Raw genomic sequence first — 23300 nt, forward strand, 5'->3', positions numbered from 1 at the left:
TATTGGCAATGTGATAATCAGACTGGTTATTTCACCACTTTGGGCTTTGGTTTTATTACTCACAAAATGGATGTAACCATGTATATTTTATAGGGGCTGTGAAGTGCCCCAAACTGATGGCTTGAGTGAAGTGTAGGTTTTGGGTGTGTACTTAAGCCAAGATGGAAGCATGCTGATGCAGAGTAGCCTTCCCTTGGGAGTTTTGCCTTAAATACAAAGCCAACATGTCCAGTTGACTGCGCTAGAAAGGCGAATCTGCAGTAACAGTTGCTCAGTGCAGCCTGTTTTTCTCCCCTATTCTTCACTTTTAGAAGAGAGCCATTTCTAATGAATCCTGTCAGCTACCGTTCTTATCCAAGCAGGAAGCCAGCCAAACTGATGGTCCTGTGACATAGCGCATACTTTACCAGGAGGGTACTGTGAGATGAGTGAGGACCTCGCATTAATAGCCAAGTCTGTGGCCCAGTACACACATTTCTATTAGTGGATTGTTTGGAAGTCAAGCTCTTGGGTGATGTATTTGGAATGGGCAGCTAAAGTCGGCTGAAGAAAATCAGATGTTAATGTGACGTGAAGTGTCAGTGGAGAGGTGGGGATAGAATATAGAATATAGAATATAGAATATAGTCTTTGCTCCATATGAAGTCTTTTTTTTTTTTTTTTTTTTTTGGTTTGGTTTTTTTTTGGTCTTTCCCCCCCCCCCCCATAGGGTTTCTCTGTGTAGCCCTGGCTGTCCTGGAACTCACTCTGTCCATATGAAGTCTTACTAGTTATGTAATATCAAAGAACTAGGCCTGGTTTTTTTGTTGATGAAGATCATAGAGCTAATGTGTAAAGCTTAGATTGTAAATTTAAGAAATCCTCATAATTGAATTCAGTGAATAATTTAGCATGGACCATCCTGAATTTGGCTGTCTTAGCTCTAAGCATTTTGGAGTATAAGCAGGGGCTAGAGAACTTGGTAGGTTTCCCATAGGAGATAAGTTTCTTCAATGAGATTCAGTGTCCTGGTCCAAGCAATGTCTCAAGGAAAGGTGTGGTGACTAAAGTGTTTCTGTCCTAGTAGCATTGAATTGGGCACAGTGCACACCCCCTTTCAGTTGTGCGGGGTTGAAGGAGGCACTGACACTCTGGCCTGAAGTAGTTTGCTGTACCCATAAGATAGAAGAATGAAGCTTTTATTTAAGTAGAATGATCACTTGGCTACAAGGGATTGATTGACTAGTATCCATTGCTGTGAAGAGACACCATGATCCAGGCAACTCTTACAAAGGCAAACATTTAATTGGGGCTGGCTTACAGATTTAGAGGTTTAGTCCATTATCATTATAGCAGGAAGCATGGAGGCATGCAGGCAGATGATGGGTGCTGGAGAAGGAACTGAGAGTTCTCAGTCCAAAGGAAGCTAAGAGCAGACTGCCTTCCAGGCATTTAGTTTCTTTCTTTCTTTCTTTCTTTCTTTCTTTCTTTCTTTCTTTCTTTCTTTCTTTCTTTCTTTCTTTCTTATTTTATTTATTTATTTATTTATTTATTTATTTATTTTTTGGTTTCTTCGAGACAGGGTTTCTCTGAAGAGCCCTGACTGTCCTGGAGCTCACTCTGTAGACCAGGCTGGCCTTGAACTCAGAAATCCGCCTGCCTCTGCCTCCCAAGTGCTGGGATTACAGGGTGTGCCACCACTTCCAGGCTTTTAGGAGAGTTTAAAAGCCTACCTCCCACAGTGACATTCTTCCTCCAATAAGGCCACACCTCCTAATAGTGCCACTCTGTGGCCAAGCTTGAGTCTATGGGGCCAACCTGTTCAACCCATTACAGTTGGCAGAGATTTTGTTTTTGTTTTAGGCAGACTTGTCTTTTCTGTTTTAATCTCTTTTGAGTCCCTGTCTATATAGGGACTAGATTGGGTCAGGGCTGTGTGTCTCTAGTATTTCACAGAGCTATACGAAGAGAGAATGTTGGAGGAAGATGCCTAATTTGGTTCTCTCTTGTCCCAGGAAGTAGAAACTTTGCCTTTGACTATGATGACTTTGGCTTAGGTACCAGTATACAATATGACCCCTGGGGCCTTGTCTTTCTAAGTGTTTTGGAGATGTCCTCCACAGATGAGGCTGATGGCAGGTCCAGGCAGCTTCCTGGGGGATCCTGTTGCTACCTCTTGTTGCCTCCTGCTCTCAGACAGGAGGAAACGGAGCTGTTAGTTTTGTAACATTTTCCCACCCAGGGGTCCTCTGTTAGCATCTGGAAGGAACCTGCCTGCCCTGGGGCAGTTGGTAACAAGGCCCAGATGCTGCTCATAGGGCTTTCTCTAGCACCCTTGATACCACCCAACAGAGATTTCATCCCTGGGGCGAATCTGAGGGCCTCTGGTGATAATCATCTAGCTGCCAGCAAAGCTGTCTGAATGTTTGGTTTTCTTCCAACTTAAATCTCTTGGGACATTGGGACCATGAAGATATTCCCACTGACCTAAGAAATAGCTTCATGCTATCAAAGAAGCCTATTTGAGGGGCTTGTGAGTTGGGGCCAATGGCTCTATCTCTCTCTCTGTCCCTGAATGAACTTATTCAGGGAGCAAGTTGTTATGTACTTAACAGTTCTACATCATCTATCTAGTTATGCTATGTACACAGAGAGCAGAGGTTCACTAAGAGTTGGAATTTGATGCATGTGTTTGTGGTTGGAGGTTCTGTCCTTCCGTTCTGCCTTCTGCAGTGTCTTGAAAACCACACTTGTAGTTTTCATTGCTTTGAAGCAGGTGATGGGTTTCTTTTCCAGAAAAAAACTACACTGATTGCTCTCCATGGTTCCTGGGGTGTTTTCCATAGCTACAGCTGCTCTTGGCTATGGATACCATAGCAGTACCACCAGCCCAGCCATTGCTTTAGGTATCATTTGCCTGCATTCAGATAGATTCCTTTTGAGTTACTCTGACCCTTACCGTAGACGTTGGCAGGGAAGGCGGTCTAGGATAGACACCCATATAACCAAGGAGTGTCTTCATTCAGACTGTGTGGCACAGCTTGAAAAGAAGAGAAGCCGCCATAACATCCGGTCTGAAACACATTCTCAAGAATTAGCCAGAAATTTCAGGTAGATGAGGGCCCAGAACAGAACAGCAGCGTTGCTATAGCTCTCAGGGACAGCTCTTGATTCTCTCAAATCCTAACTAAAACTGGGATGTCCTTAAGAATGTCTTCTCTGATGGGTAGGGCTGCCTGCAACCCTGTGTGGAAAAATGCTGGGGCCAAGGCTAGCAGGCAGTGTAGCCCATTGGTGACATTGGTCATTTAGATTTTACTGATGTCTCCTGAGAGCTTGATGGTTAGTTATAGGTAATGGCTCAGTGGATGGCAAAGAAGTCTTTGTGGAGGAGTATTTAGGACTGGTTCTTGAGGGAGGGACTTCAGACCACTTGGCATGTACTGAGGCAGCTTCATTCAACAGACCTTCAGGACTCCACTGTTGAGAAGGGAAGGCTGCCTGCCATTCCCTAGTGCTGATTCAGGCCTGGGGAGAGAACCCAAGATTTTTTTCTTGACAAAGTAGGGAAGAGCAGACAAGTTGTCAGTACCTCATACTATTCCACAAGTAGAAAAAAATAGATTTCTTTCAGCATTTCTAGGGCTCAGAGGCATGGCAGGTCTTAAAAATGCCAACCAAGTTTAAAATAAATCAATACTATAAAACACTGCAGTGAATTTCCTGACTTTAAAGGAATTTCACTTTCAGTAAGAGCTACCAGGGGAAAGTTGTAACTCAGCCTACAACATAAACAGGTCAGAAAGAATTCTGTATTTTGTTTCTTTGTTAAAGAAAATGATGTCTAGGGACTTGGGAAGACTGTGTTAGAGCTACCCTGGCACCCGATACGGCATAGTATGGCAGATGGAACTGCTTGTTTTCTGGCAACAAAACAAATCTTGATTTGAAGCTGAGGGAAGGAGTCTTATGAATGATGGTTTGAATTTTCTTTCTTTCTTTCTTTCTTTCTTTCTTTCTTTCTTTCTTTCTTTCTTTCTTCTTTCTTTCTTTCTTTCTTTCTTTCTTTCTTTCTTTCTTTCTTTCTTTCTTTCTTTCTTTCTTTCTTTCTTTCTTTCTTTCTTTCTTTCTTTCGAACTCAGAGGCATGGGTCCAAGAAAAGTGATGGGAGGGCTATATCATTTTGGAGTTTAGTATTTATCATTTTGTCCAGTTAGTAAAATTACCAAGATGATGTGAGCTGGTTGGTTCTGCATATGCCTATATCCATCTTCCAGGGAAAGGGACCCCTTAGCAACCTCATATAATAAATAGCCCTTTGCTTTCCTTTTCTACTTTCTATGGGACATGCCTAAGACATCCCCTTCTAGAAAGCTTCGATCTAGGACAGATTTCAGGCATGGAGTAGGAGTGTGCTGCCGTGAGATCTTGGCAGACTGCACAGACACTGCCAGCAGGACCCAGCCCCTTGTACCAGACATAAAGAAAGCTGGGAGTCACAAGTAAAGACTCATTTGTTGTTAGTAACCAGATTGCCTGTTTGGATCTAGTGAATGTTTGGAAGGAACTCTCTGTTTGCATGGGGCAGCAGAAATGGGTGTGAAAAATACCACACCCCAGACAAACAACAGGGTGACTTTTTACCTTTATAAAACTTATTCTGGGGTTTAAGCCAAGTACTGAAAGTGAAGTGCAGCTGTCACTGCTGACACAGTCCAGAGGCCCCTGACCATCTCAGGGCCCAGCTTCCTTCTAGTGTGGTGTATGCAGCTCCATCCCACTGATACAGAACTCCACTTGCCCATCTGCTCGTAGTGTGGGTGTTGATGCTGTGGGCAAACTAAATGAGAGTTGTCTGCAGTCCCAATTCTTGGCCTTGGGAGAAACAGAACTGTAGTAGAAGGTGATTCCAATTTAGCAGTGTCAAGACCTTACTTAAGACAGCCATAAGCAAGGGGTGTAATTCCTATCAGAGAGAACTTCCAGCCATTGTCACAGTCCTCGAGCTGCCTTTAAGACTCAGTTATCAAAAGCTTAGGGATGCTCTGTAGCCTTAACTTGACCTCTACCTGGTGGAGAAGAGCTTCTGTTTTTCAGTATCCTTTCACACCTTGGTTTGAACGATACATTGTACAAAGGAGAGGCACATGTTGGCAATGGAACCGAGGAACCCTTGGGTCTTTTTCTTTGCACATAATGAGCATGTGTATATCCATAGCCCTGCATTTACTTGTTTGCTATTACAGAGGAGCCGGCCTGGAACACGCTGGCTTCCTAAATGGTATGTGAAAGGGAGCCCCTGCTTCCTCAACTTGGTGAGCGTGTCAGACTCAGTACTCCCCCGCTTCTCTTGTTAAATCCTTATTTGTGTCCTTGGGGTGGCTGCCTTTTCTCCTGGTGGTCTCTTCCATTCCAGAGAGGAAGTAAGTGATTTGGCCATGTGGGTGATATCTGCTAGCTCAAGTGCTAGAGCTCAGGGTCCGCCAAAAGAGAGGCCGTGGAGGCAACCCTAGGGGGATCCTAGCTGCCTTAAAGGCCACTAGAAGAAGCTCGAAGAAAAAGGGTGCTGTTTTTTGAAGTAGGTGACAGGAACATTTGCCTAGATAGACTTGGAGAAAGGCCATCCACCGGCATCCTGAGCAGAACTCAGAGTGAGCATTGGCAGAGCACCAAGAATATATATGCAAGAGCTTAGGTCTGGCTTGGCTCTTACAAAGGCCAGAATCTCTGAGCTGCCAGGGGCTCTGACATCAGCCTGAGGAGGAGGAACTTCATCTTGCATATAAGGTAGAGTTGGAGAGTGGGTGGAACAGGGCCTCAAGCATTTTAGGAGGGTGGGTCAGACCACCTGGCAGGATACCTATGTGGAGGGCAGGAAGCTGACTACACAGTCCCTTTCTATGTGAAGGAGGGAAGATAACCAGGATCTTGGAAGCCCTATGTTTTCACAGTAGGGATTTGTGGAAGCTTGATTTAAACCACACTCCCCCTTCTGCCTCAGTGGCTTTGGGTACCCCATCTCTCTTTGGGTTGTTTAACCTGTGTGAAATGTGGGGTATTGCTCACAGCGTTGTTTGTATTGAAGCTCAGCAGCAGAGAATTCCGAAGTGCCACGCCTCCTTTTACCCCCACCATGGCATCTTGGTTTTGGTAAACCTTTCTAGGCTAACCATGAATTTGACTTTATCTGTCCCTCATGATGTGTGGAGCCCTTCTTTCCCCTAAGAATGCCACAGACTCCTTAGAGCCCCAGAGAGTTTCCCTTGGCATCCTCGGCTTTGAGCTGTAACCAGACAGTGTTTTGCCCAGACCATTCTGGCCTTGAGCCTTTCCTTTTATAACCACAAATTGTCCTGTCACCACATGGAAGAGTGACCTCTCCTTTAGTAACAAGGACTTAGATGGCTTCCTCCTGGTGGGAAAGCGTCCTTTGGGGAAATCCCAGGATCCCTGGCTTTTCCCTGGAGCCCTTTCTCTGCTAATCATAGCAGCTACAGTTGAACCTGGTTCTGTGGGGACCCACTGAGGCAGTGAGCAGCTTTTATTTCAGCCCGACACTTAATAAGCTTAGGGAAGGTTATTTGTTATCTAACTGCCAGTTTTATCACAGCTATTTCTAGGAACAAAAATGTCCTCTTTTTTAATTTAAGGACCCATTTACAGCTAAAGTGCTAAGGAAAAGCCCCAGCCCTAAGACCTGTGGTCTTCCTTCAGGGCCAGAGCAGAGGTCTCCGTGGTTCCCAGCTCTCAGTCAGGATGACTCAGCTGGCAGCTCTGCCTACTGTTGGTCACTATGGAGCCAATCTAGAATCTTCCATCCTGGCTAGTAATTCTTTTTGTGCATTTGGTAAACGTTTTAATACTAGCAATTTTGGCAGCAGACTTTAAGGATCCAGATGGTTTGAAATAGTATGATGTCAGTCATAAGTGTGGTCACTGACACATTAAGACTAAGGACGTCTCCATGAATAAAGCTCCCTGTTTGTGCTGTTGCTGTAGACTCACTCACTGCCCTGTGGAGTGTTGCTGACACAGTTGAGGGAAAGCTGTGTTTTCAGCAGCGTGCTATTCATGTCCTGTCTCTTACTGAGTCTTCTTGCTCAGGTGTCCATTAGGCCTGGCGGCTGAGCTTTCTTTAAAAATGTGTTTCTGAGGGAGTAAGGTAGCTGAGAATCCAGCTTCAGACGATGGGACATGGAGCCTGTGTCTCTCAGTGGTGGTGTGCCCTTGAAGAAGGGTTGCAGGTTCTGCTTGAAGACTCTCTGAGTCAAGGAAAGGCTCTGGTATGTTGAGTTGAGGTTGGCTTCACCATTTCTCACTGACCAGATGCCCCGCATCTCAGATTGTCCTGTCTGCCTGAGCCTGCCTGCAAAGCCATGCCCAGTTCTCTTGTGTTCGTGTGCTACTTCCAGTTAGTTTTTGCAGGCATAAATCCGCTTCCTGTCTTTGATTATTTATTATGCCATGGGTGCTTCTCAGAATCCAAGGAGGGAGATAGTCTACAGAAAAAGTGCATATGATATATACTGTGAGAGGCTAAGGCCTTTCAGGGATTCTAGAACTCATACTGAATTCCTGAGATTAGAACAGCCTTGGATTAAACATCCTTCTGTCTTCATTGAGCACTTGGGGGGAAATGAAGTCTCTAGAGGAAAAGCAGTGCACTAGAAGTCAGCCCTCTCATCCGCTCTTACCATCATGTAGAGATGGAGGTCTTTCCTGTTCCTTCTGAATAGGCCACCACCTGGGAATCTGTGCCCAAGACTTATTTGTGGTATGGCCCAGGTGGTATTCTGCCTTTCCGTGCCGCTGTCAGGCCAGATGACTGAACAAAGTATGGAGTGTCGAAGAAGGGAGCAGGGGTTCCCTGGCTCCTAGTAGACACTGCTTGTTTCCTTTGAGAGCTGCCATCATCCACAGCCACCCCTCCTGACGCTGACTTATGAACGTGGAGTCTGAGTCTTTCTACTGCCACCAGAACTCCAGTGCTACCTCCTGAGCTGCTTGCCAGCCAGGAGAGGAAAGCCATTTAAAAAAAATAATTCCTATTTACTTGCCATTTACAGATAGATAGTGCCAGGTTCTAGTTCTGCTCTTGACATATGAACCCTGTACTTGACTGTACCCACGGGCTGCAGCCAGCCCCTCCCTTCAGGTTGCCCCTCCCTCCATGTGGGCTTCCGGAGCTCTCTCCACAGGGATGTAGGTAGAATCCAACCCTTTTGAGGTAGGGTCTCATGCTGAGAAACTGGGAAGAAAAGACAGGAACCTCTCCCCAACTGTTGGCTGTCTAAATCTCAGAAGAGTTTGCGCTCCCTGTGTCCTTCATTTCTCCTGTGCTGCTGGCACGTGAGAGCACAGGGATGTGTGACTTGCTGCCAGAACAGCGCAGCCTCATGGTAGCTCTGCCCTTGCTAGATGTCAGAGGGAGGAGACAGCCCAGTCTTCATAGGTGAGATTAAACTTCCCTCAATATGCTGGCTGCTCAGAAGTTCGGTGTGAGTGTGTGTAAGTACTTGGTTGGCACTGAGGTAGGAACTTAGTCAAAAGCAGTTTTTATAATCATGTTTTTTTTTCCTTAAAATGCTTTCCTTTTAAATATCTCTTAAGAAGTTTGTAATTTATTTTATATTGTTGTCATATATAATAATTTGACAGTTTCTATCAGTCATTCAGTTTGAGTTTATTGAGGCGTCCAACACCACTTGATAATCTAATAGCCAGAAGAGAATCATCAGAGCACAGTGTAGATAGTAGGGGCTGATTGGTAGGCCCGCCTGCTCAGCACAAAGCAGAGTCCTTGGAAAGATTGCCTCGGACTGGGGTAGAGAAAGGGGTGTGAGGGAGACTAAGGTGACAGCTAGGTGGGGAAGGAAGCAGGACAGTGGGGGCTGAAGCCTAAAGTAGACAGGCGGCTCTCACCTGAAGAGAAGGCTGACGAGACACCAAGTTGTAGATTTTGCTGGAAGCAGGACATCGTGGTGTATGCCTATAATCCTAATATCTGAGAGGCCGAGGCAGGGGAATTATCCATTATGGTAAAGATTGCTATCCTCTGGAGTTTACCACCATTTATTGTCTCACCTCATGGGGAAGATACAGGAGAGATCCTGAATTAAGCCTTGAGGACTCCAGGTTAATCATGATGACTTGGGCCTGTTATCCCAGCACAGTGGGGGCTGAAGTCAGGATTGCCTTGACTTAGAGACCAAGCTAGTTTGGGCTACAGAATAAGATCCTGATTCAGTAAAACAAAAAAGTTAAGTTCTAGGTAGTCTGGTCTGACACCCTGAGAGCCAGAGTGACCATTAATACCTGACAGTGAGGTAATTTGAGAGTCACTCTGAGCCCTAGTAGTATAGGTGAAGAAGAAGAAGACAGGCTCTGGCAGCTGACTGGAGTTTCACTCCTCACAGCAGACCTCAGTGTGCATTGCACTGTCTGTCTTCCAAAAAAGGAAAGGGTGGGAGGCGCCCATCATGGTTGTGAATAATAGATAGTAGTCTAGCTCCAAACCCTCAGCTGTCTCCTGTAAAGCCCGTGCCTTTCCTTCATGGAGTTTGTGAATGAGAAAGTTGTATTTCACCTGTCATGTTTCTAAACACATTTCATAAGATAATACAATTTATTAGTAAACTAGAGGCCAGTGGAGGGATCCAGTTTTTCAGACTGTTTCTACTTATTATTTAAATTATTAAAGAAATGACACTTATACATGACAAAGAGGTTGTCATGGGGAGGGCAGGAGGGACACTGTCCCATCCCTAGCCACACCTTTCCATCCCTTGTTCACCGCTCTTCTGGTTTCTGTACTCTAGGAAGCTGATGACTTTAATAGCAATGGCTTGTTTTCCCCCAGCTCATGGAGTGGAGCAAACTGCTCGACTGGCAGAGGTGCTGCTGGAGTCCCGGTGGCTAGTTCACCTTTCTACCTTGTACCCTGGCATGTGATAGGTGCCCGATCCTATCAAGCTTTGGTGAACTCTCTAAAATGTAAGGATTAAATGTGTTTTAAGCAGTAACACTTGGCTCTGTGTCTGAAAGAATGAAGTTTACACTACAACGGTATGTGATAAGAGACTGGCCTCTGTATAAACGGCTGGCTCCCCTCTACTACTTTGTGATGATGTAGCCCTTCTCCCAGCTTCAAGTTCCTCCTCTTTAAGGCCAGGGTGACACTATCTCATACCTCAGAGTTGCTGGAGGTTGCAAATTTAAATTGAAAAGCTTTGTAGGAAGGTTGAAAGTCACATCACTGGGTTACCTATCAAGTTGCAAGTACTCAATAAGATGTGTTATTGAGAAATTTGAGTTGTACTGAGGGAATTAGTCCAAGATCTGAAGTAACAAATTCTTAATTTATAGAAAACCTGATAGATCACCTTCTATCTCAGGGCTGAATAAGCTGTTAGGACCAGTGACTTCACCAGCTTTGAAGCACATAATAAATGTTCTAGTGGGAAGGCTGGAGAGGCCCTGGTTCAGTTAGCCTACTATTCTCACTTTTGTGATGTATGCCAATTGCTCCCTCTCTCTGCACCCTTTCTTTGGAAAAAGTGGTCAAGTTCATCTTGACATGAATTGTGGGATGTAGTTACAAACTGTGAAGTCCTCTAGAAGATGGTTACCATTCTTCATTATGCCTAGCAGATGTGGCTCTGACTTTCAGGAAGACTCTGGCAAAGAGTCCAACTGACAGCAACAAGGAAAGCCCTGGTCGATGCTAGGAATCACATCATGCTGTATGTACCCTGGTCACCAAGGGGGCCAAGATGGTATCTAGTAGGATGAAAGGAACTAAGCAAGGCCCACATGGCTGGGACCTGCACTGCTCATCAGCTAACAAGTATTCAGGACTGGTTGCTTTGACTCCAAACCACATAGATGGCCTTTCTATTATTCTTGTTGAGGTGGTACATGTACTTCCCCATCGTGCTGTAAGCATGCTGGGGGGTGTGCTCCTTGGGGAAGGTGTACCTGTCTGTCTGTCTTCTGTTTCACCTACTGATGGGCTGCAAACAGACAAAAGCAACAGGCAAAGCTGCATGAGGCTGGGGTAGCTGCAGGTCGTCAGGGAGTGCATGAATTTCCCGAAGGTGAAACCTGGGAAGAAATAAATGGGATTTTGGGGGCAATCTTTTAATTTCTATTGTTGATAGAAAGCAGATGCGCTCAGTGAAAGAGTAGGCCTCAGAAAGAAGAAAGAAGAGTTTTCTTTCTAGAGTGAGTGCTCTTTATGTAGACTTTGGGTCTAATTAATTTTGTGCATGCTGATTTTGTTGTTTATTTTTCAATTGGAAATTTTTTATATATTCTGTTTTCCCCAGGTTCTCTCCCACCTCCACCTACCAAACTACTCCTGCTTTCTTTTTCTCCTTAGAAAGCAAACAGGCAAATTAAAACAAACAAACAAACAAATAAAAACCCAATAATTATTTAAACAAAACAACCCAAAACAGGAAACATACAGGCAGACAGAGACACACACAAAACCCATTAATAAAACAAAATTGGCAAATGACTCCCATGAAGAAGTATGGAGAGGGGTCCTGATCTGGAAAGGATTGATCTAGCATTGGAGGGGAATATAAGGACAGAGAAAAAGGAGGGTGGTGATTGGATAAGGGATGGAGAGAAGAAGGTTTATGGAACATATGGGGAGGGGGGATCCGGGAAAGGGGAAATCATTTGGAATGTAAACAAAGAATATAGAAAATAAAAATATTAAAAAAAAATTGGAAGCCATGATATCCAAGCAAATGACTAGTAAGGTTAAAAATGCCTAAAGAAAGCACCACGAGACAAGGAAAAACAAACAATAACAAAACACTCCAAAAGACCATTGAGTTTGTTTTATATTGGCCGGCTACTGCTGGGCTTAAGGGTGGGGTGCCCTTGAGTATAGTTGGAGACTGTTGGAGAAAACTAGGTTTGCTCTTGCAAGCTGTTGTCAATTGAAGATAGTTTCTTGGTTATTGATGAAGCTCTGTCTGGTTTTCCCTGTCAGTGCTGGGATCCTCTGGAGCATAGACCTGTCATGGTAACAGTCCTATTGTGTCTAGGAGGCCTTGTTACCTTGGTGTCATCCATCTCCTCTGACATCTCTCGTTCTGTGCATTGTCAGATCTGAGTCTCTTTATTGGTTCCCATCTACTCCAGGGAGGCTTCTCTGAGGTTGAGCAAAAACCGTGGTCTACAGCACCACTGAAAGGGGTTAGAAGTCATTTTATTGCTGTGTTTCTTTAGCAGAACAATAGGATTTAGTTTCCCCCGAGGCCATGGCCTGCCTATATAGTCTCAGGTTCTTGGCCACTGGTGAAGTGTCAGGCAAGGAAGGGTTCCATCTCATGGGGTGGATAGACCAAGGTTGGTTATTCCCACAGTGTTTATTCAACTGTTGCACAGGGATATTATGCAAGCAGGTTACCATTGTAGATCACAGGGTTTGTGGCTGGCTTGTGGTTCCCTTTCTGCGTTGGTTAGCATGCTGAGTACCTTCCAGTATCATGAAAACTTGTCTGTAGGGGTGAAGGTTCTAGTAAGGCAGGCACAGTTAGAGTTGTGTTCACAGAGATCTGTATGCATTGTTTTCAGCAGTAGCGCCTTCCCATCAATTTGTAGAAAGCAAATTTGTAGTACCCCTGGCAATACCCTGGGTGGTTGGCTTTCCCTGGGACCCCTTTGGCCAACAACTGAATTACATGTAGCAGAGAAAAATGTCCAGTGTGTGTGGGGGGGTGTCTCCTCCATTATCTGGTGACTCCATTTAGATTTCTTTCCTATATGTATATATTTTAAGAAGCTCCTTACAGTAGTAGGTTTCCATAGAAGCCCCTCCAACCATGCTCAGTGTTAGCTGTCCCTCCTCCTATTCCCTTCCTATTTGCTCTCTTCCCTTCCCCTTTCAGTTTGATCCTCCCATTCTAGTCTGCATCCCACACTCATTCTGCCTATTAACTATATATTCTATTTTTCCTTACTCTATACCTAACTTGTCTCCAGAGTGCATGCTTTTAAGTATAGTTTTAATGTGTGTCTTATTGTTTGTTTTAATACGTTTGTTTTTTTCTTTACTTTTTTTTGGGGGGGGGGGGTGTTTGCTCTGTGTAGCCCTGGCTGTCCTGGAACTCCTCTGTAGGCCAGGCTGGCCTCGAACCCAGAAATCCGCCTGCTTCTGCCTCCCAAGTGCTGGGATTACAGGTGTGTGCCACCACACCCGGCTTAATAAGGTTTTTAAAAGTAAGGAAAAGAGGGGATTCTTGGTTTTCATCCACGTCAAGAGGTCCGCATCTGGGATGGCCCTGCTGCTTGCAGGCTGTATTTTGAGGCAACACAAAAGAGCAACCAGTATTCTCAACCACTGAGCCATCTCTAGCCACTAGGATCCCCCTCTTACAAGAGCTTAATCATGGGGTTCTGCCCAAATGGTTTATGTAATCCTCATAACCTCCCAAAGGCCTCACCCATCCAAACACTACAAGTTTCACCACCTTATTACCTTTGTAAGGACTTGTGACATCCTCCTATAGAGACAAACTATATTCTTGTTTTCTACCACACAGCTTTGTAACTTACGTATTTCACTTGACCCATTAACAGTCTTCATACTGATACACAGATATCAGTGTATCTTTCTCTCATTCTTTGATTTAACAGTGAGCTGATAGATCATTTATTTAGCCTCTTTAGTTTTGGACTTTGGAGGTATTGACTCATAACTGGACATCTTTATTCATGAATTCTTTTCCATATTTAGAGTTGTCCGTGAAGCTAGGTTTCCAGGGGTGGAAGTACTAGGCTCCAGCTCTCAGCACACCTGAAATTCCGAAAGGTTTTTAGCCAGCCGTTTACAGAGGTTGCTTACACTCCTCCAGCAGTGTGAGGGATGTCTTTCCCGTGGCACCTACAACCACTTGGGATGGCTGAATGCCTGAAGGGACATTCAGAGTCTAGCTGGAGACATTGGCAGAGGAGAAGCAAACTCATTGAATGAGTGACTGACTGCTGTAGACCCTATACTTTATATTCATTCCATTCAGAGTCTAAAAGGGATGGAAGAGAGAGGCAGACATGCCCACTCTGGTGCCACTCTGAATGAGCTAGGACACCTGTCTAAGACCTGAGGCTGTGGGGCCAATGTCGTCTGACTGTACTAAGCACAGTTAAGTGGAGAAGGGTGCACATTGTGCTAGAACCAAGGCATGCTTCTGAAGCTGCAGACAGTAGGCTTGGTGTGTCTATAGAACAAAGAAGCCACTGAAGGGTTGCAAGTGTACAGGAAAGGGCCTGTTTGGGTCAGGCGTCTAGGGAGAAACTAGGAACTTTGAAAACTTCAGAACATTGCTACCCAGATGACCTGCCCTGTCTAAGACAAAGCTATACTTAGCTATGTGATTAAATGGCTTAGAATATGGGGCTGACCCAAGGCTAATCTCTGTAGGCTTTTGTGTGCTAGGTTTCCTTGAAGGGCAGCTTCTTGTTACATGTAATGATGATTACATGCGGTTACATGTAATGATGTTTCAGGTAGTAGCAGACAGTACACAATGGTGGTCCCATAAATATATATACTCTGGTATTGAGACAGCTCTACATTTATTCTATCATTAACCCATGCACAGCTTAGTTTATATGATCTTTAAAATCACTTGTGGCATAGGTTATGAGACCAATAAACAAAGGGTTTGAATTTATACAGTCAGCTGTTAGAATGTAAGAAGGCACAGTTTTGTCTGTCTCCAGAACACACACTTACTTAGTTATAACCTCAGTAGATGTTGCTGTGGGCAGAGTGGGACCTATCACTATAGGTCACCAGGTTTTCTGGGAAACCTTGCTCTGGGTCTACCTGACCAGGGAGGACAGAAGGGGGCGGGGGAGGAGGTAATGTGGTTCCTTTACAACTTGTTGGTTAATAGGTTCTCAGATGTTGAACACTATTAGTAGACTCCTACAGGGGTTGCTTCCAGGCTGTGACAGCAGTTATTGATGAGAGTGGAGAAGAAAGGCTGAATAGAACCAAGACCATCAGGGTCGTCTGGGAACAGCCTGTCTGGAATGGGTCCTGTGGGGTACAGAGAAGCTGGAATTAGGGAAAAGCTATAGGATTTGTGATCAGATTGGCAGTTGGAGCCAACGTGCCCTAAGTCCCCTTGCTCTTAGTCATGTGACCGTGGAAGCACCAGTTTCCTTACCCGAGAAGGTAGGTAGAAGCTCAGCTTATTTGATGGAAAGTATTTAGAAGACTGTGCACAGCTTCGGTCGGTTTGGTTTGGCTCTAGACCTTCACCACTGATCCAGTGTCCACTCCTTTCCTGCCTTCTGTCTTCCAGGTCGATCCTTCGGGACCCAGTCTCATGTCTCGGACAGGATGGCAGAGGGTACAGGTGGTGGTGATCTCCTGACAGCTGGACCTCCCACAATGTGAAGCTTTTGCTTGGGTTTCCCACTCTACCCTTTTCTTTTTCCTTTATTATTATAATAATTATTTTTTTAAACATTAAACCATCAGGACTTCTGAAGAGCAGAAGGCTTCGCTCTGGACAGGCACCTTTTTATTGTTGGGTTTTTTGTTTTATTTTGCTTTTTAAGAACATTGAATGTGGACAAAGCTTATGCATATAGTCACTGTTAATCTGTTAATTTCTTAAGTTAGGAGGCAATTTTGGTTTTATCGTTCATGTTCTGTTTTCTTTCTCACACACATCTCAGTTCTGCTTTAGCATCCCACTTCCCACAGAAGTTCTGTCTGCCCAGAGTTTGGTATTTCTCCTGGAAAGGGATATGAAGATCTAAGGAAACCGCCTCTGAGTTGCCTTCCTCCAGATGTGGGAGCTGCTGGGCTCCTTGGATGGGTTGGTCCTGGCCAGCCCTCAGGCCTCAGACAGGATCAGAGATGAAGAACCTCTCAGAAGAGGAACAGCGGGGGTTGGCCAGAGGGACTCTAGGAAGAAGACCTAATCCATGGCTTTGGTTGTCTAAGTTCTTGGGAGCTCCAGGCCACACAGCAGGACTCACTGCAGCGGGCATTGCTTTCCTCTAGCCCTTTCCAACTGGGGTCCCTGAGGAAAGAGACAAGAGTGGTCATCCCATCACTTGGGGATAAAGAGACCCCACCCCACTCTCCTTGCACAAGCCTATCTTCTATTAGGACTGTTGTGCCAACCCCCTGTCGAACTTGGTCTTCCTTGGCCTCTTGTCACTACTATGAGGCCAATACCTTTCACCCTCTCCTCCTGGATTGTCTTCTCTGTGTTACAAGTCCAGCCTGTCACAGAGACTACCTAGGTCTCAACATCCAGTTTTTGATCCTTGCAGAGTACCCTCAACTGGCTGCTGCCATCATTTCCACACAGTGAAAGGTGTGCCCTGTGTACCAGGATCCCTAGTGTCACCACTGGATGACACTGCCAAGCGCCATCTCTCTTACCCCCAGGGACTTCATGTTAGGTGATCAGCCTCTATGTCACTGTTGTCTGATGAGAAGAGAAAGGACCTGCCTTGAAGAGGGAGGCATGAGGCAGGTGGGGTGCCCAGGTGGCTAGTAGAGGCCCATATGGCAGCCAGCCATACAGAGCACCCCTGACCTAGGTCCCCATGACTGCCGCACACACTTTTCACTCGCAGCTCCCTCCTGTGCAGTGTTTTTACAGCCTCCTGAGGGACGCTCTCCCTGCAGCTGCCCCTGGACCCACCATGCTCGCTGGGTTACCCTCTACTTAGATGCCCCTTTGGTTGCTCTGAAGCTTTCCCAGACTTCACCTTGTTCTGGGAAGGGGTCTCTGGACAAGGAGAAAGGGGTGTGCTCATTCTTGTTGATACTTCCTAAACTAGCAGAGGATGGGTAGGGAAGAAAGAGGTCGGGGAGACTTACCTCAAGCAGGAGTCCCTTGTTCCTGTAGAGTGGGGAAAGGCCAGCACAGCTGACCCTGCTTCGTTAGCTCTGTCCACTTCTCACTTTCCAGCCTCCTCTTCGGCAACTCAGCACCAAAGTTTCTTTCCTCTTGGCCAGAGGTCAGCTGCTGTTCCTGTGGGTGTGTGACTGCACCTTACCTTGTGCTGCACTGTGATAGCATCTCGTCTCCCTGAGTGACTTTATAAGCAGCCTCCTGAGGGTGGGAACAGCAGCATCCCCTAATTGCAAGTTACATTCCATTTCTGTTCTGCCCTCCCTTCCCTTGGGTGCTGCAATCTCTTTGTGCCTGAGCAGACGGGGAAAAGCAGTCTCTGAGCTCAGGACCCCAACTCTTCCTGTTCTAGACTTGCTCTGGGTTCCTGGTAAAGGCTCACTATCTGTCTACCTTATTTCCCCCCACCCCCCCATCTCTAACCAAGACCTGGGTTATAGTGCTTTCCCACCATACTTTTCTTGGTGTCAATGTAGCCCCTGAGGTTGCAGGTGGGTAGCCTGCTTCCCTGCACCTTATCTTCCATGACTCCCAGCTGGTTCTGGCCTGGAGATTGCACCTCTTTCTCTGGCTCCAGTGAGAGCCAGGTCTTGAGCCCTAAGTGCCTGCTCCTGCTGAGTCCATCCTCCCCTCCCTGGGATCCATGGTCACCCGCCAGCTGGCTGGAAGCTAGCCCATGACATGCTTGCTGTGCTCGGCCGGGCTGGTCAGGACCCCTGGGGCCCCCGTCTCTCGGAGACCACCATCCTTTTCCTCTGTCAGTTTCCTCTCTGGGGTGCAGGCTTGCCAGTAGCTGTGGGGCATCTGATCTCAGACGCCTCCAGGTTTGTTAAATCTGTTCACATCCTAGAAGTTTTCAGAACTCATAACGTTTGTCCTTTTGGGGGTGGGGGTGAGGATTGCCCGTTGGGAGACTAACCTGGCCTCAGTCCTCAGTGCTTAGCCCCCTGTTAGTGAAGGGAGTCAGCAGGACAGATCTTAGTGCCTTATTCCATTGTCTTCCCCTGTCCAGCAGGTAGCTGTCTTCTAGCTCATTTTGTCACTTGTACTCAGTCCCCCACCTGTATATAGCCACAGGGGAAGGAAACCTGAGCCCCACCCACCTCCTGTGAGCTATACAGACACACACCCCTCTTGCCTCCGCGGCCCTCACAGCAGCTTTAGACTGGGACCAAATGCTGCTGCCCACATATGCACACTGCCTTTGTCCCTCCCTGTTCTTAGCTCTAGCCAAGAAGACGTCAGCTGCACCATCCAGACTGGCACCAGCTAACCCCCTCTGGTCACAGGAGACCAAGGTTCAGGCTCTAGTCTCACCTCGCTTAGGCACTGGGGCAGGGAGTAGGAACTCTAGTCCCACCTTGCAGGGTTTGCCCTTTGGCTGCTGAGGGAGATTTTAATGTTTACTTAAAGAAAATACCCTGTTTACAGCTGGAGGAGAAAAGCGCCCATACTAGGTGAGGATCTGACTCTGGACAGGGCCTGGTCTCCTTTGTGGCACTGCCAGTGGTAACTGCAGTGGTGGTGAAGGCAGAGAAACCCGGAGTGAGCAGAGGCCCTTGACTCACTCTGCTTCCTAACCCTGTGGTGCTGAGACCACGCCCTGTTTTCCTCACAGCCTTCTTGCCCCACCAATCCCCACCATGTCATTTCCTTCCTCCAAGATTCTCAGCTCTAACATATCACTATTTTAGAAAACCAGTGTTTGCAGCAATAAAGTTATATTGTTTTGTGTGAATCTTATTCCAAGACATGGAAAAGAGCATCCTTGGGCATCTGTTTATTCTAATAGCTGTTGAGTGTTTGAGAAGACTGCTTGGAGGGATGGATTACATGGCTTTTAACCTTTATCTTGAAAAGTGGAAGAGCAAGAGTTGGACTGCTATCCTCTGAGGAGGGACTTCACTGCCCTCCCTTACTCTATGTGTCCCTCCAGCCCTGCCCACCGTGAGCTCTTCCACCTCTCTTCCTCTGTCCCCATGGCGGGGGCACTGGTGGCTCAACTCTAGGTGGGTCTTTGGGTTACCCCTTGACTGGATTCTCTTTCCCTGTGACAGCTCCAGACAGCTGCTGGGAGTCTACCTCAGAATTGGCTGAGCTTGGGTCTTCTGCTCTCCAGGCCAGCAGACTCTGGAGGCTGAGGCCTGTCTCTGCCTTCTCTGATTCTGAGCTTGTTGTGCACAGTCAGCACGGGCCCGGCTTTGAGGGAAAGGAGCCTTGTCTGGACACATGCTCTGGAAGGACAACCCAGTAGGTACTCGTGGCATTGGCTGATAACAGTATCATGCACAGTCGTTGCTGAGGGGCAAGTCTGCTGTCATTGCCTAGGGTCCCTAGGATTGGGGAGAGTACCAGAAGGAGTGGGCCTTTTATTTTTTTATTTTTTTAAATCCGGATGAGATCATAGGAAGAAGGAAAACCTATTTAGGGGACTTACCCTCACCCCCAAAACACTTTTACCCCAAGGGTGCCTTGCCATCAAAACTGGAGGATATTTCAGTTACTCTTAATGCTCATGTGGGTCAGACTTGGTTTTGAGGGAGGTTTAAAGCCAGGCACAAGGTTAGTTTCAAATATTAATCTAATTTTTCCTTTTTTTTTTTTTTTTTTTTTTTTTTTGCACAGAAGCTGGTAATATTATAGGACCTATGTGTGAACAACTTTATATGAATATTTTTTGTACTTGGCTTACTTGGGTTGGTATGATAACATATTTAAATTCCTTGAACACTGTGGATTCCCCCAAATGTGTATGAATGACTGAAACTTTGTAAATTAAGGGACGTTTGTGTGAATAAAGTTATTTGATGGGGTCAAAAGCCATATACTATTTGAAATGGAGTGTTTTGTGATTTTTGCTTCTACCATATATTGGGGTTAGAGTCAGAGCCTGAGTTCTGGCATCTCTGACAAGCTGGACTTGCTGACCTGCCCTCAACAGACCCATTAAAGTAATAATGAGAAGCTGGCCATCTTGGGCAGCTAACAGCCTTGGTGCCTCTCTGTCTTTCCATGTGAGGAGGAAGTGCCATGGCTACCTTCTGAGCAAGTAAAGGGAAGACCCATTCCAGCCAAAGAAAGGGCACATTCCTAGTTCCTCTACCCAAGTCTGGAAAGCTGAGCTCTGACTTTCTTGGCACTGTGCAACACTTGTTGAAGCTCTCCTGTCTAGTAGAAGTCAGTGTTTGACATACCCCACCCCCTCCATTTTGGATCTTAACCAAGGAGATCCGTAAGTCTCGGAAGGAATAACAAAACAGGAAAGAATCAGGACTCTGGAATATGTGTTAGAGGAAAAGGCTTCTGACACAAACTTGGGACTGTGTAAACTCCATTTTAGATCCTGGATTTAGGGACAAAGCCTTCTGGAAAGGATTCTTCTATCCTTGACCCTGGTGATGAGTTGGCACTTGAAGAATGTAACCACAAGTTTAGTGGGGTTTGTGTGTGTGAATGTTAAGATTTTTTTTTTAGAGGCGTGCACCACCAGACCTTGCTTTTGTTAAACTTTGAACATTTCCAATAAAAGCATTTTTGCCATATCCCCTTGTAGTTAGTTGAATAGGTGTGAAACGTAGATGTCTACTTTCAGTGTAAAAGGGAGGGAGAATAGCCAACAGATTGTTTGGATTCTGACTCACAGATCCAGTAAGGAGGTGCACACCCACGCCTGGCAAGACGAGGAACGTTGGATCTGCTCTGCCGTCACTGGCCCTTCGCTGGTCCTTTCTCTCCAGATTCACTTTCTCACCCACACAGCAGTAAAGAGCCACACAGTAGGACCCAAAAAGGCCTTTTACAGGAAAAGCAAGATGCCCCTTCTCTTCCACTGGCATTCTCTCCAGTCTTGCCCCTGACACTGGAGTTAGGGTAGTATTCCAAAGGGAAAGACGAGGTTATGACATGCTTGGTCATTGCTAACGATGAGACGCTATAACAAAGTAGTAAAGCACTGTGCTCCAAGGATTAGAGGTGTGTCAGTCAGACCTGCGCAAAGATCTAAAACACCCAGAGTCTTAGTTGCACTTGGCATCTTGGTGAATTACAAAACAAAAGCAACTTAGCAGGGTGTGGTGGTGCACACCTTTTTTTGCTGCACCTGGGAGACAAACTAGTGAATCTCTGGGTTTAAGGCCAACCTGATCTGCACAACAAGTTCCAGGTTAACTAGGTCTATGGTTGGGGTGGGGGTGGGGCACCCAGCAGGGAAGGGCTGTTAAACTTAAAGATTGAAAACCAAGGTGCAAAAGCTTCAGACGGCTGATTACATCTACAAAGAGAACAAGGAAAAAGCCTTTTGGATCACTGTGCAGGGTCTTTGCACATCTGTTAATGTAATCAAGAAAAATCCTTCAGATGCCCAGACCCATTTTAGTTGATTCTAGAGTCACACTGACCCCAATTCTGCCTTGTCAACGACACAATACTTCATTGTAAAAAGCACTCAGCCCAACTTGAAAAGTCTCCATAGTTTTTAAAGAACTTTTGTGGTGTCTGTGTCAGAGAGACAGATCACGTGCATATGGGGTGCACACATGTGCATGTGTGTCAGGGCACACATGGAACTACTAAGCCACCTCATAACTGACCTCCTCCCCTATAGTCTAACAGTTTCAGTGTGTAAGAGTCTAAAGTTTTAATAGGCCTTCAGCTTAGAATGGCATAGAATAAACATTCTTCCAGAAGGGAAGAATCCAGGTGTAACAAGGAATGGTCATGCTAAGCAAGACCTAAAGCAGGCTCAGAACATACCAAAATCTGTAGCTCTCTACCAAGTGTCTGAGGCTGTGATGAAACTGATCTTCAAAGAATACAGGTAGCCACACCCCTTCAGCTCTGTGGCCTCTTCAGTGGGCTCCAGTCCATTTGTACATCTTTCCTTGGCTGACATCCCACAGTCCTGAAATCTGCACTATCCTGGGGGTCTCCATAAATGTCACTTCTCTCAAACAACTACAGCATTTTGCTGTCTTCGTATTCTCTGCCTGAAACAAGTGTGTTCACACACCTTTTCCTCTGCCAAACAAACAGGTTTGTGTCTTCACACTGAGCTCCCTTCAGCTTCTTAGGATACAGACAAAATGAAACTCTTGGCCAAAATCTCACATGGAAGGCCCCTCGCCCAGGTGCAGATAGAAGTTCCCCTCAGAACCCCATGAGATGGGCCTCCACTGTGGGTTTCTCAGCAGTTTTGTCTTCCAAGCTCCCATCAGAACAGCCCATTCTGCTTTTAGCACTTGAGGGCTTTCTAGTTCACATTAAAACAGTTTCAACGGCCTATGAACCATAGTGTCAGGTTTAGCACAGCACTGGTCCCGCTTGGTGCCAATTTTTATCTTGGTCTCTTTTTATGTTGCTGGGATAAAAAAAGCTTGAGTAAAGCAACTTAAAGGAGCAAGTTCACAGTCCTAGCTAGGAAGTCAGGATGGCAGGAGGTTGAAGAAGATGATCACATCCACAGCCAGGAGAGAGAACACTGAATGCATACATGCTAGCAGTATAGCTGTTTCTCTCCATCGTCTAGATCTGCTCAGAGAATGGTCCCAGCCAAGCTGGGTCTGCTTCAATCTACTAACATAACATAATCCCTCACAGGGGTTCCCAGAGGCTTATCTCCAGTAGATTCTAGATTCTAGAATTCTAGATTTGACACCACTAGCCAACCAACACACCCAACTAAGTCAGTGTTCATGTCAGTGGAAGGCGTTATCCAGAACCTCACGGGTCCTGCCCCCACCCCACCCACTTCTGTTTGTTGTCCAGGGCTTTAGTGGCTTGATATATATTTGCTTCCAGTCTACTCATTATTATCCAGGAGCTTCTGTTCCAGAGGAAGAAATTGGGTGAATATAGGCACATTGGTCCGGCAGGCTGGAACAATCTGGAGGGCATGGCGGGACCTTCTGGAAGGAGATAAGGCCTAGGTGACCGTTCTGTTCACCCTACTGCCTAGCCAGAATCCCACTCCAGACCCTACTCAATCTGCAGTCTCAACTGCCCAGGTTTCTCTGAGCCTCTGGTCTTCCAACTTGGAGCCTTGCAGGAGGTCTTTCTATTACTGTATCCATGGCTGAGGTCCCAAAGGAGCTCCTATGGCATTGGGACCCATCTTGGTCAGTATCCACACAATTTCCTTCTAAGTCAATAGAGCAGGCCACAAAGTGGCCCAGAACGCTGTAGACTTTTAGCACTTAATATTTCTTATACTTACTTTTCAAGCCTTGCCACCCATCATCCTCTCTGTCTCTGCTTCAAAGTCGTCTTTCCTCAGCAGATAGCCAGTGGCTCTGGTGTCTTGAACATCCTGGGGACAACATGTTACAGCTTCTTGTTTCAATGTCTGGGATCCACACTTGATCTTCTGGGCTCCTCCAAAGGACTTGTATCATGCTCCTTCATACATTCTTAGTTAGG

At 46.1% G+C, this 23300-nt stretch overlaps 1 protein-coding gene across 3 annotated transcripts in view; it reads left to right on the forward strand.

Moving 5' to 3' along the window:
• Stk35 (serine/threonine kinase 35) overlaps positions 1-19723 on the forward strand; it is a 32594-nt gene extending 12871 nt beyond the window's left edge. The window contains exons 3-4 of one of the 3 annotated variants that reach the window (XR_007977949.1): positions 15312-19136; positions 19512-19723. Coding sequence is in view for 1 of the 3 variants with exons in the window: in XM_052183606.1 (XP_052039566.1) it covers positions 15312-15406 (95 nt within the window). In the remaining 2 variants the exon portion in view is untranslated. The other 2 variants (XM_052183605.1, XM_052183606.1) reach the window with 2 other exon arrangements.
• The last annotated feature ends 3577 nt before the right edge of the window (positions 19724-23300 follow it).

Source organism: Apodemus sylvaticus, chromosome 5 (assembly GCF_947179515.1).
Source record: "Apodemus sylvaticus chromosome 5, mApoSyl1.1, whole genome shotgun sequence".
NCBI classification, from domain to species: domain Eukaryota; kingdom Metazoa; phylum Chordata; class Mammalia; order Rodentia; family Muridae; genus Apodemus; species Apodemus sylvaticus.